The sequence below is a fragment of the Ammodytes marinus genome (assembly GCF_949987685.1).
Source record: "Ammodytes marinus genome assembly, chromosome: 3".
NCBI lineage: Eukaryota > Metazoa > Chordata > Actinopteri > Uranoscopiformes > Ammodytidae > Ammodytes > Ammodytes marinus.
Genome location: NC_137232.1, coordinates 10943206 through 10956612, shown reverse-complemented (window position 1 = coordinate 10956612; position 13407 = coordinate 10943206). Strand labels below are relative to the sequence as shown.

At 43.1% G+C, this 13407-nt stretch overlaps 1 protein-coding gene across 3 annotated transcripts in view; it reads left to right on the top strand.

Moving 5' to 3' along the window:
* The first annotated feature begins 1555 nt into the window (after positions 1-1555).
* acsl3a (acyl-CoA synthetase long chain family member 3a) overlaps positions 1556-13407 on the top strand; it is a 31494-nt gene continuing 19642 nt past the window's right edge. For all 3 annotated transcript variants that reach the window (XM_080053816.1, XM_080053815.1, XM_080053817.1), the window contains exons 1-2: positions 1556-1714; positions 6887-7397. In XM_080053816.1, the coding sequence (XP_079909942.1) occupies positions 7017-7397 (381 nt within the window). In that variant the 5' untranslated portion in view covers positions 1556-1714; positions 6887-7016. The remainder of the gene's footprint in view (positions 1715-6886; positions 7398-13407) is intronic.

The window sequence follows — 13407 nt, the reverse complement described above, 5'->3', positions numbered from 1 at the left end:
AGTTTAAATCAGCTGGCACCTCCTAGAGAATCTGGATGACAAGTCACCTGCCCTCAACAACTCCCATGTGTGCATGAATATGGAGGCACATTTTCTTTGTTGAAGGGTTTTGACAGTTGGTTATCCCATCTGTGCATGTGCATGCATGTGTGTGTTTGGCTGCGTGGGCGCCATGCAGGTTGCACAATCTGGGTCAAAATAGACAACTCTCTGTGTTGAGTCATGACATAGGAATGAATGGCTGTGTTTAATATGGCCTAGTTTAGTGCGATAGACATTCTGGCTGTGGATGGGTAACCTGTAAAGTTTGAAATTGTCATGACACACCTCACAACTGCACACTGGCTGGGCCCCTGAAAAAGTCCAGTCAATGAGCCCCCTTTCCTCTCAATGCGTGTGCATGCGTTCACTTCACTCCTACATAAACGCATGATACATAACATATTATGAGAGAGTCTAAATCTGTGGAGGGGCTATACACCATGGACACAGACACACACAAACTCTCTTTGTTGTCCATAACATTTTCCTCAAGCTGTCTGCATTCGATGGTTCCTGCTAATTGCCAATTACATGGGTTTACATATAGAAAGCTTGTTCAGTTGACCTTCTGACGTTTGGCTATACGCGCAAATGTTACAAGGGGAAAAAAGCGACTCATAATAGTTTGAGCTTTTCAAGATGAAATAGGATGTATTTTACTTAAGTAACAATAAATATAGTTTGTGTTTAGTGATTTGTATTAGTGAATACTTTGGCTCGAAATAAAGTGCAGCTTAGTTAGGTCATTGGCCTCCAAAACCCATGACCCGCCCGAAAAGCTGGGCCATAGAAATATTTAGTTTTCCTCCTTATGGGCGGCCCTGGCGTCAGGGGAACATTACAGCAATGAGATCAATGTTAGGGATAAACTTGTGTAGGCTTGTATATCATGTAATTTAAGCCATATAGCTAGAAGGAACATTTTTTAAAACCGTTTTGAAACCATTTCCATCATCTACAAAACTAATGTTTCTCAATTTTTGTGTAGGCTAGCCTACCTATAGTCCAGGATCTCACCCTCAAGTTTAACACAGACAGACCCTTAAATGAACCTGAAGGAAAACTAGAAAATAGCCTTTATATCAACTTTCACATTTGAGTTATAAATATGAAAAAATGCAACATTATACATTATTATTATTATACATAAATATAACTATGTGAGTAATGATGACTCACTACTAATTAGTCTGTCTGGACCACAGCGTTTGTGCGTGCGTGCGTGCGTGTGTGCGTGTGTGTGTGTGTGTGTGTGTGTGTGTGTGTGTGTGTGTGTGTGTGTGTGTGTGTGTGTGTGTGTGTGGCCCTATAGTTCATTTTCGTTTTTGACCCTCAGTAAACCCAGTTGCAGTCACGTCGCTCCCTCATTCCATTGTGGCCCGGCCCCTAGCACGCGCCACCTCCACGAGTCCAATCATAACGCAGGGAATGTCTTTCCTCTCTCCCTCTCTCCCTCTCACCCCCCCCCAACCCGTCATGCATCCTACTCGCTCAACAACACGACGCTCCCCTCTCTTCCGGGCTCAGGCTGCTGCACTCAGAGTAATTCCAACGTTTAGGAACATTAAGCCGGTCGTGTGAATTCATAAGCAGAGCAGTCCTCACTCACTCGGGGGCTCCTACCACACAGAGACGCTGAAAGTTGCGGCTCACGTGAGGGAAACACTCACAGGTGAGTTTCTTTGTGGCTCAGGTGCTCAAGGTGCAGTTGTTAGTGATGCGCGCGCTTAGACCCAGATGTGCGGGATGCTGCTGTTGCGTCAAGGTATATGGCTAGACGAGATAGACGGAGACAGCTGTAGAAGTAACGAACTGCATTCTTCTCAACATTAAAACACGAGACTTTCATTTCATAACGTTAAGAATGTGTCACGCGACAGTAACGCCTACTTGCTAGCTAAATTAATGTTAGGCTTTCTCAACTGGAACACGTAGAAAGAGTCGCCCGCCAAAAATGAGAATAAAAAGACAAAGCCTAATTTAATATTTTATTGTTTTTACCCTGAGCTGAGAACTTCGTATGAATGTAAATCCCCATGTTCAGTTCAAAATACATTGTGTTAAAGCTGAGGATTTGGCTGGTGGGTTCACGGCTATAATAGGTTCTCTGCTGTAGACAGCTGGTTATAGACTACTCCCTTGTCTTTGGACGATATGGTCGCATAATAAGCTCGTAGGCTATGTCCAGAGACTTAAACAATGTTTTGCAACTAACTGATACAATTCGTAGGATACAAGTAAAACATGTCTCAGCAGGGTTTGGAATGGTCTTATTTATTTTGAAATTTGAACCCGGAAGTTATCATGCCATTGTGTGGGGCTTGACACTCTTGTCAGGGGGCTTAGATATTTGAGTTTAAACCTTTATTATACTAGCTATGGTTTGAACGCCTGTGACCAGTCACCACCACTCTAATTATAATGTTATCTAAATACAATAGAATATGATTCTTTTAAGAAAGTTTTAATTAAATGGATGATTTATTTTAATTTTTATGCCTACATATTGTATTGAGCATCTGTTTACATGGAAGTAAAGTTGTATAACCATTAGGCTTAATTCATTTATTTGCACACATAGGCCTATATACAATTTGAGATGCAAATAAGACAAATACAGGTTATTATGTCTTGTGTTGTAATCAAGGGGCAGCCCTGAAGAAAATAAATACAATTAAAATTATTTGAAAATATTTTGTCACCTCATAACAATCCCTGACACCCTTTATTTCACCCGTAGTAAAATGGCCTGAAGCAACGCGTATCAAACGATTAAGGTCCATTAGAATGCTCCTGCACCTACGGACAGAGATGCTATTGTCTTGCAGAGATGGTCCGATGTGATTAGAAAACAAGCAGACACACACTCATTTCTCCCAAGTGAGGAGGACACAGCTCTGCATTATAACGTTGTGATAAAGCATGTCTTGCGTAAAATATGAGTCATGCTGATTATGCCTGGTGATGAGGGAAAAAGTGTTATGTTATCCTAGTTTTTACTTATTCATTTCAGTTGTTAGAAATGTGCTTTACACCCAGATAAGCTTAAGGTAGATAAAGGACTTAGGTTGGTATTGTTGGTAACTGGCAGGTCTGCCTGTAGTTCGCCACCATGTGCAAACAAGTAAAGCTGCTGTCTGATCCAAATAATCCACCAAATTGTGTTTTGTGCTTTCACCCTAGACCAAATCATGCATATAACTCAGCTGTAACCTTCTGATTATCACACTCATTGAAAAGGGCCAATACCCCTAATGTGTGCAATTATGTCACACAAACACACCACATACATCTCCCCTTGTTTTCTTTCACACGCACACTTGCGCACACACACACACACACACACACACACACACACACACACTGTAAAAATTAAAAGGTTAGGCGCAGATTTTTGAGTATTGAGGCTAAGATTAAAAACTCTTAATTTATTTGGGAAACTGCCTACATACGAGCCAAATAATATTTTTTTGTTGACATAACTTCATTTATAGCTAATGATACTTCAACAAACTAAGAATTTATAAATAATAAAAAAATAAATTAAAGTCAAAGTTCTACCAAATTGTTATTGTTTGTATTCAGACAGTTTCACTGTTTAATTTGGTGGACTTGGTTTTTGTTTTTTTGTTATCTGTATGACAGGGAATTAGGAAGTTCATAGGAAGATACATTTTCATTATATATTATGAAAAATGATAAGTAATAAGTTACCTCGACTAGAGGCTCAAATATAACAGGCAGCTTTCCTTAAAAACGTAAGAGTTTAATTTTGTTTTAAATCTTGTAAAGACAGTTAGCTTTGAGTTTATGGGATTTGTACAGTGCAGTCAGTATGACCCTTGCGACAGAGTTGTGTGCTTGTGCGGCATTTCGCCACAATGGTGAACTTTCTGCAAGTCTTCAGCCTGCCTGCTTAGCGGAGTGGGTGCAAGCATGATGACGTCGGCACACAAAGGACCCCATTCAGGCAATCTCTTGAGGAAGCAATGATTCCCTCATCCACACACACACACACACACACACACACACACACACACACACACACACACACACACACACACACACACACACACACACACAGTGCCTGCTCACCCCACCACTACACAGACCATGTCACAATATGACTCAATTAATCCAATGAGTGGAGGCTGCCTGCAAAGCTCCTGCTTGTTGCGTAAAGCAAGCTTTTGAGCAACTAGAAGTTTACATACTGCCACTCCCGGTTTCTGGCTATCAACGGTAAGAGATTAGATCCTGCTTCTGTATTGCCATGGGGCAAGTTAGACAGCGGGTGGTTGGGCTTGTTAATCGGGTTGCGTGTTTTTGGCGGGATCTTTTCAGAAAGCCATAGGTCAAGGGTGCTTGTTGGACTTGTTCTCTTCTGGTCAGTTAACAGCTTATCTGTAGAGCGCTGTAAGGGATGCCTATATTGAAAGGGAAGACATTACAAGAGGATACAATCGATGTTCTGCTAACACAGATGCATGGTTATGGCAAAGCGGTTTGGTTACAGGCAGATCTCCATCTTTATTTCTGCTTTCATGCAAAGCTTAGTTGACATTCCCTCCCAATTCCAACAGGTTGCAGCCTCCTCACCTATGTGACGGTGTCGCCTTATCTCTCTTGCCCTTGTGTATTCTGTCTACTGGTACCTGGCAATGCACTCAACACAATAGCACAACCCACAGTTGTGTCATAATATCCTGGCGTAGAAGGGTTTAGGTCATTATTTAACAGAGAATGAATCAACATTTTTAAAGACTTGATGGTTTGCAATATATGACGGCACTTGAAATGGCTGGTGCATTAAAAGCAGGTTTCCCAACCTTATATTTTTTTGCAAAGCAGACCTAACACTAGTGTTCACCCTCGAAGAAGCTGAAGTCCTTATGGCACAATGCTCTGTTGATTCCTTTTTCCTCCAGTCTGACACTTTGTTTACCCCAGTGTCCCACACTAGTCTTCTGTGGCCTCCATTTCATCGACCTCAACTTTCTGCAAACACAGAAATTGGGAGACACAGTGAGAGCGACAAAGCAAATATTGGATGATGGTGGAATATGGTGTTACAGCAACGGGTTGCAGTTCTAGTAAAGCTGTAAAGCGCCCTGTGGTGAAACAAGGCCTCCAGGCACGCTGCGTAACAAGACACCAGAATCCCACAGGGAACACATGGTAGTCTGGGTGAACGCTGCTGGTAAAATATTTGAATTATTGATGAGTCTCAAAGGGACGCTTGAGAGATTAGTGTATTTGGGGGACAGCGGGTGTGTGTGACTGTTTTTGGGAGGGGCTTCTTCATATGCATAATGAATCGGTGCTGCTGCTAGAAGGGACTGTAAGGGGCCCTTGATTTTTTCACATGGGACGTGTTTCCTTAGCTACATGATTGCAAAGACAGTTGGTGGACTGAAAAGAAATGTCAATACGCATTAGTGTTTTTTTCTCACACGGTTGGCCTCAGGTGGCAGATTGAGAACCTTATCAGCCCAGACATCTGATCATATCAACTGAAGTTTGTGACAGGGAAGACATTTAGCTACCATTGGTGAGTCCAGATCCCTCAACTGTAAGAAAAGCACTTTTTACATATCCAACTGCCAAATAATAATTACAATCATAGTATCCAAATCTATTATAATCATAGTTATAACAAGAAATAGCGCCTGGTGGTTTTTTTACGCCTCCGGGAGGCGTACACTTGCAGCACGGTGAAAGTAGTGGTGGAAGACAATGCTTTAAAGAAGGGAAAGTTCATAGGAGGCTACAATATGATGCAAAGTCACTACGACCTGGCAATATGTTGGGTTGCAGTAACCTTACCTTTGACAAAATATATTCAGTTAATCAATTGATTCAACATTTTTGCAAACTTTGAAGAAAATCCCTCAAAGTGTGCTTGAGATATTGCATATATCTCACAAACACACATATGAAAGGTTAAGTGACCTTGGCCTTTGAGCTCCAAACGTTATCCGCTTGTATTCCAATCAAAGAGTGAGTTCTTGCCGGATTTCAGGAAAATAGTGTTACTGTAACAGGAAAGCTGTCAGGTGTCAGCCATGGTGATGAGATCCTTAACACTGATCTCTATTCAGAACTCTGGACAGCACCTTCAGTATATCACCACCCTGCCAGTTCCAGTTGAATTTTAGAAAATGCATCCCTATGTGTAAACCCAGCTGAGCAAAGGCCCCCACACGCTCTCTCTAACCCTGATGTCATGGAGTTTAACGGGTTCAGTGGGACCAGCTACAGTTTGTTCTTTTTTTTGTATTTCTTTATCTGTCCAGTGGCCTATGTGCCCTGTCACACACACTCGCACAATGCTCATTCAAAAACCTCTTAGGCACCTTCTCACCCTTAGTGTCATTTAGGTCTGTTCATCAGTTTTTTTTTTCACTTTCACTTTCTCTTCTCTCTATTCTTCTGTTTTCGTTTGAATATGCTCAGCTTTCCCTGCAGCCGTGACATACTCTCTTTCTCTCCTTTTGTCTTCGTCTGGCTTTGATTCTAACAGTGGGTGACACTTGCAGTTGCTCGGGCTGTATCCCTGCTGTGTTCTGTGTAATGAGTTGGTTGGATACAGGGGCTGCAGAACGGGAAAAAAAGGAACATTTTGTCATGCTTTGCCATAGAACAACATTCTCTTTGGCTTTATGTAAGTGCCCGATGTGACTCATTTAGTTTTTTTTTCAGTTTCTAAATGATGCAAGATCCTTGTACTAGGCTCTCAGAGCTCAGGATCATAATCTAATTTTGCAACTATAGCGTAAGGACAACAACAAGGACTTGAACTTCGGTTAGTCGCTCTAATCAGGTTGTAATTTCTTTTTTTCAGGAGTAGTGTGTGGACGTTTTATTACCTGGGGAGTCACGCCGAGCTCTCTCTAAAGGAAAGAAGGGGACAGAAGAAAAACAGGGACCCGACACTACCAACGTATCCTCATCCACACTCCCTCCTCAACGAGATGAAGCTAAAGGAGGACATGAACCCCATGCTGCTGCTGCTCTTCCACCTCATGGTGTGGCTCTACTCCTCCATCACCTTCCTGCCCTCCTTCCTCCTCAGCCTGTTCTCTGCCCCTGACGGAGGGAGGGTCTCCTACGGCTCAGAGGCCGACCGGGCCAAGAGGGCCAAGGCCCGCTCTGTGATGGGCAGTCCTGAGGGGCCCTACAGGGACGTCAGCGCCACCAAGAGGCTGGCCACCGCGCTACACCCGGGAGTGGACACCCTGGACAAGGTCTTTGAGTACGCCGTCAAGAGGTTCCCCCAAAGAGACTGTCTGGGCACCAGGGAGCTGATCAGTGAAGAGGACGAGCGGCAGGGCAACGGAAAGGTCTTCAAGAAGGTAAAAGTTGTTAATCAACCCCCAGTGGTGTGTCTGTGTAGCCTGCTGAGACCAGCCTGATCTCGCCTATAAGCTTCGCAATCAATTCTGTCCCGCAGATCAGCCTGGACTTTCTCCAATGTCCGTCATGGGGAGGAGCCCAGGTCAGAAAATGACTCAGTCCAATCAGGGCCTGGGTTCCGAATTCTAAAAGTGTCCCTTAAGTAAGGCAGCACCTGATTGATTGGTGTAATAGTCGTCGATCCAGCCTTGTGTGACCAGCGATATCTCACAAGCTTATTCGTCGATTCATGTTGACATCAATGACTACATGGACCAATCAGGGGCTGCCTTCTACTAATGGACAGAGATTGGAGAAAGGTCCAGATTGATCTGCGGGAGAGAAATTAATGTGAGGCTTGCAAGATCAGACTGGTGGCTGCTGTATGGATGCGTAGTGGGTGAGTGAATGGAACAGAGAGAATCCAATTAGTGGAAGCTGCCCAAACTGACTTTCTGTTGTTTTTCTCCACCACACATTTGTTTGAAAAAGTCCCTCAAACCTTAGAATTTAAATGGGATTGGTAAAATGTGTTGCATTCTTCATTGGAACTGGAAAGTAGGGCCCGCTGCAGGCTAACTCTTTTTAGAATTGCAATAAGCTTTCAAATGTTTGTCAAGACCTTTTCTCGAAAAAAAGAATAAAATGAAAGAATACAGCTTTCAGTGCATACTTATCTCAAGCACAAGACCCTGAAACAGACCTGTGTTTATGTTTGGGGAGTATGCACAGTGCCAGGGCATTGAGTAGTTTGAGGTACACGTCCGTTAGCGCTGAATTTCCACATTAATCCCAGCAGTCTGATCCTTCTTATCCGTTTATACCTCACTGTCGAAACACTTATTGCTGCAAGGGAACATGCCTTAGCTGTTTAGCTGCCAGCTATTGTTTTCAGTAAGTGAAAAAAAACATTACTTGTTTAGTCATCATTCCCTTGTGCCTCTTCTGTTTGTCTGAGTGCAGTACCGGTTGTTGACCACTAGGAGCCAGTATAACCCCACTATTTCATTTCATTTTCATTTTCCTTTATTTAACCTCGAAAGATCAATTGAGGGGTGACCCTCTTTTACAATGACGTCGAGTTTGTACATATACACAATATACAATGAGAATACATAACAAGTTTACACACACACACACACACACACACAGACAACAACAATTTAAAACATTCAGATCAATTGAATGAGAGACATAATAGCCTAATTAAAACAGTTACAAGTGTAGAGGGGCTGATTCAAAATAATAATTTTAAATTGGTTAACAGTTATGAGTGTATTTATTTTAATTGTATGTTGTAGGCTGTTCCAGGAGTCAGGGGCACTATGGCTAAAAGCGGTTTTACCAAGCTCAGACCGGGCATAGGGGACATATAACATGAGCATGTCAGTTGAGCGGGTTTGATAAAGCCCATCTGAAATAAGCAGCATTTCTGTCAAATATAGTGGTAGCTTTCCAGTCAGAGCTTTATATATAAAAATATGCCAATGTGCATCACGTCTCTCCTTAAGGGAGGACCACCCAACCTTTTCATATAAAACACAATGGTGTGTATCATAAGGATCTCCTGTAATGAATCTCAAAGCAGAGTGAAATACAGAGTCTAGGAGTTTAAGGCATGAACGAGATGCATGCCGATAAACCACATCACCGTAATCAAGGACAGACATAAAAACTGCCTCAATAATCCTTTTCCTACTGAACAACGGGAAGGTGGCTTTATTCCTATAAAAATAGCCAATCTTTTGTCGGAGACGACAGACAAGATTTTTTATGTGAAATGTAAAAGAGAGTTTTTCATCTATCCAGATGCCAAGATATTTATATTCAGTGACTCTTTCAATATGAGATCCATTATTTGTGTGAATAATAAGATCATTAAAATGTGTAATTCTTGCTCTGGAAAAGCACATATATTTTGTTTTTTCTATATTAAGGACAAGCCTGAGATCCACTAGACAGTTCTGCAGGGTGTTAAAAGAGCTCTGTAGGTTCTGAACAGATTGTTGCACTGAATCAGAAATGCAATACAGTACAGTGTCGTCAGCATACAAATGGGCATGGCAGTTTTGTAGTGATGAAACAATGTTATTGATGTAAATTGTGAATAGGACTGGACCTAAAATTGAGCCCTGCGGAACACCATTTGTAACTGTTAAAAACTCAGTTTGGTAGCTTCCCAGCTTAACTGACTGCTGTCTATCAGAGAGATAGTCCCTAAACCAGCTACATGTAGAATAATCAAAACCAATTTCATGCAGCCTCTCTAAAAGCAAATGGTGATCTAAAGTATCAAAAGCTTTTGACAGATCAACAAAAAGTGCTGCACAGTGCATTTTTTTATCGATAGCTGTAACAATGTTGTCTAAGACCAAAGTGACAGCAGATATAGTACTGTGGCCTGCCCTAAAACCAGATTGAAATGGACTCAAAATGGAAGCACTGGATAAAAAGGATTTCAACTGAGTATTAATGACTGATTCTAGAATTTTTGCCAGGCATGGGAGTTTGGAAATTGGCCTGTAATTGTTAAGATCACTTTTGTCACCCCCTTTATGTAATGGAATGACGTGAGCTTTTTTCCAGACTTTAGGAACAATACCAGAAGAGATGGAAAGATTAAAAATATGGGTTATTTGTTTTGATATGATAAGTGCAGAGAGATTTATTGAAAATGGGTCCAAATTGTCCTCTCCCATGTACTTCCTGGGGTTGATGGCAAGAAGCGCATCTACAACAATACTTGTTGGGACTTGAACAAGGCTGAAAAGAGGAGTTTTAGAGACAGGTGGTATGCTATTTTTATTTCTCGTGGTGGTAGGCGTAGAAGGCGTAGATACTCCATTGTGAAAGAGTTTACCAGCAGCTATAAAGTGTTTATTGAAAGCTAAACCAATTTCTTTCTGATCATTTAAAATATGATCATTTATTTTTAACTGACTGGGAACAGTGCTAGAATTGTTTTTGTTATAATTCACAGCCTTCCAAAATAGTGCAGGGTTGGAGTAGCAGTTTGAAATTAGTTCGAGGTAGTAGTCTGATTTAGCTTTCCTAACCATGGATATGCACCTATTTCTGATTTGTCTGAAAGCAGTCCACTTGGAGTTTTCACCAGAGCGTCTAGCTAGGGACCATGCTTTATTTCTCTCTGCAAATATATCGGACAATTCATTTGTGAACCAGGGGTTTGATCTATTTTTTACTCTGTGCTTTTTAAGGGGTGCATGCTTGTTCAAAATGGAGGAGAAAGTATTGGTGAAAAATTCTAAGGCCAATTCCACATCAGATATTTCACTTGTGAGATGAATGTCACTTTGATAGAGTTCATTTAAAAATGCTTGCTCGTTAAAACCTTTAAAATTACGCTTAATGATGATTTTGGGTTGAGATTTTTTAAGATGAATACTTCTGATACAGGCCACCGGGCAGTGATCACTGATTCCAAGCTCAAAGACACCAGCAGAAACTATTTTATTGCTTTGATTTGATAATATTAAATCGATCAAAGTTGATTTTGCTGGGTTTTTTAGATTTGGTCTTGTGGGCTCAGTTATTATTTGTGTAAGATTTAGGTTGCTACATATTTCTTTAAAAGGTTCAGAGGCACCAGAAAGCCAGTCAATGTTAAAATCACCCATCATAATGACCTCTCTATTTACATATGGAGAGATTAAATGTGCTAGCTCACTCAAGGAGCTATTTACTGCTGAAGGGGGCCTGTACACACCAATTACAACAAAACAATCATTGGATGATAAAGACAATTCCAAAGCAATAAATTCAAAGCAGCTTCGAACAGAGACAGCATGTAGTAATGATACAGAATAATGTGATTTAACATAGACAGCCACTCCCCCACCCCGTGTGGTCCTGTCTATTCTGAATAAACTATAATCATTTATTGCCACCATAGAGTCATGTGTACTGCTCTTCAACCATGATTCAGTCAGAACCAAGACATCTGGGTCAGCCTGAGATACTAAGATGTTAACATGGTCTAGTTTATTGTGCTGAAGCAAACTTCTTATGTTTAAGTGAAGAAAACCCAAACCCTTTCTTGTTTTGAGGATGTTTGGTGAGTTTAGCTTTGATATGCTCATGTCCAGGTTATCAACAGCGGGGTGGTCCAACACAATTGACCTATTACACATAATAGGTACATTTTTCAAGTTACTTGTAATCCCAAGTGGTCTGTGGCGTGACCTGTAAAATCTATGAGGAGGGATTAATGATGATCTGACAGACTGACATACAGGGATTGGGTGAGTTTTTATAGTAATGGATGTTCCAGGCCTGGAGGGGGCGCTAGATGCATGGGGACTAGTGGTCATGGAGGCTGTGTCACGTGAGCTAACTACCTCTTGACTGACCAGGTGTGGAGATAGTCAATCATGCTGGACAGAGTTTGCAAGAGGAGTGACGCTAGGAACCGATTTTATTGTTAAGAGCATATTGCTGGCCAGAAGATGTTTCCCTTGTTTGTTTAAATGCAAACCATCGCTGGCAAAGAAAGACGGTCTGTTCCAGAAAACGTTAAAATTGTCGACAAAGGGAATGCCCATGGAGAGACAATACTGTTTGAGCCAAACATGAAGTTGGCGTGCGCGGCTGAATTTGATGTCACCAAATCGAGGGGAAGGCATGGGACCAGAGACGATACATTGTTTCCCAGCGGTCAAGACGGAATCGATTAGGGCTTTAAAATCAGTTTTAAGACTTTCTGACTTTTCTGACTTAAGGTCATTTGAGCCGATATGTGTCACGACCATAGATGCAGCGGGATTACTGTGGATAATGTGTGGTAGCACTGAGTTGATGTGGGATACCTGGGCACCGGGATAGCAGAAGGTCTCCGCCCTCGGCAGGAGAACTTGTCGGACCATGGATGAGCCAATGAGGAGGCACTGGAGCTCCGCTGCTCGGCCCTGCTGCGCTGCAGAGCAACCAGGTGAAGGCCGGGCTGGATCATTAGCCTGCAGTGTTGATGCCCGCGGTCCAGAGCGGCAAAGTTGCGTAGGTTGAGCCGGGCGTCTGGTGGATCCTTCTGATCGTCTGATGATGGCATCCTGCAGCATCCTGCGTCGGTTCTCTCCCGTGTTGGAACGACGAGACGTCTGGGAAACACCGGCCACAGGTGGAGAGGAGACAGCGGCGGCGTAGGAAGCGGCGGCGGGCAGCGAAGTGACAGCGGAGGAAGAGGAGGCGGCGGGTATCGGAACAGCGGAGGGGTAGGACGTGGTGGCGCGTGCCAGGGCAGTGGTGGTATCCCTGTCCACAGGTGAACCGTGGCCAACTGGACGTGGCTGGAACCGGGGAGGAGAGCTAGAGCCATTTGCCATTGATGGAAACTCCTGTAGGCTCATAACTTCGAATCTGTTGCCAAGCTCCAGGCGCTGCGGTGTTGGGGGAGTCCGCGGACGACCACAATGTTTACCCTTGCGGGCTGTTAACCAATTTATCGGTTTAACAGGGGTCGAGCTCAGCGGGAATTGTCCATCCCCTTTGTTGACAGTCGCTGCCAGCTTAGGTTTTGCACCAAGTAGACTCCACTGATCGTTGGGTATGGCTAACACGGGCCCGGGCACAGTGACAGGAGAAGAGGATCCCACAATGGCGGAGCCGGGCCACGGGAGAGTAGGATCATCGCCTGCCATGCAGAGGGAGCCGCAGCCAGAGGATCTTAGGGCGACAAGGTGCTTCATTTGAGTGGAAGCAACAGAGGATAGCTCCATGATGATGTCGTTTTTACCCCTGAGTTCAGCTTGCAGACCAGAGATCCTCTCCTTCAGTCGACCTAAGGTAAGATTGCATTCACACGTTTGTAGCATAGTGGTAGCTGGTGCTAGCTTGCTGTATGGAGCTGCTGCGTTCAGTGCAGGGTTGGTGATATCCCGTGTAGATGGTAGAGCCTTGGCCCAGCCTGGCCTGGTGGGGATGGTGAAGCCTGTGCTGTTGCTCAGGTGAGCGTGC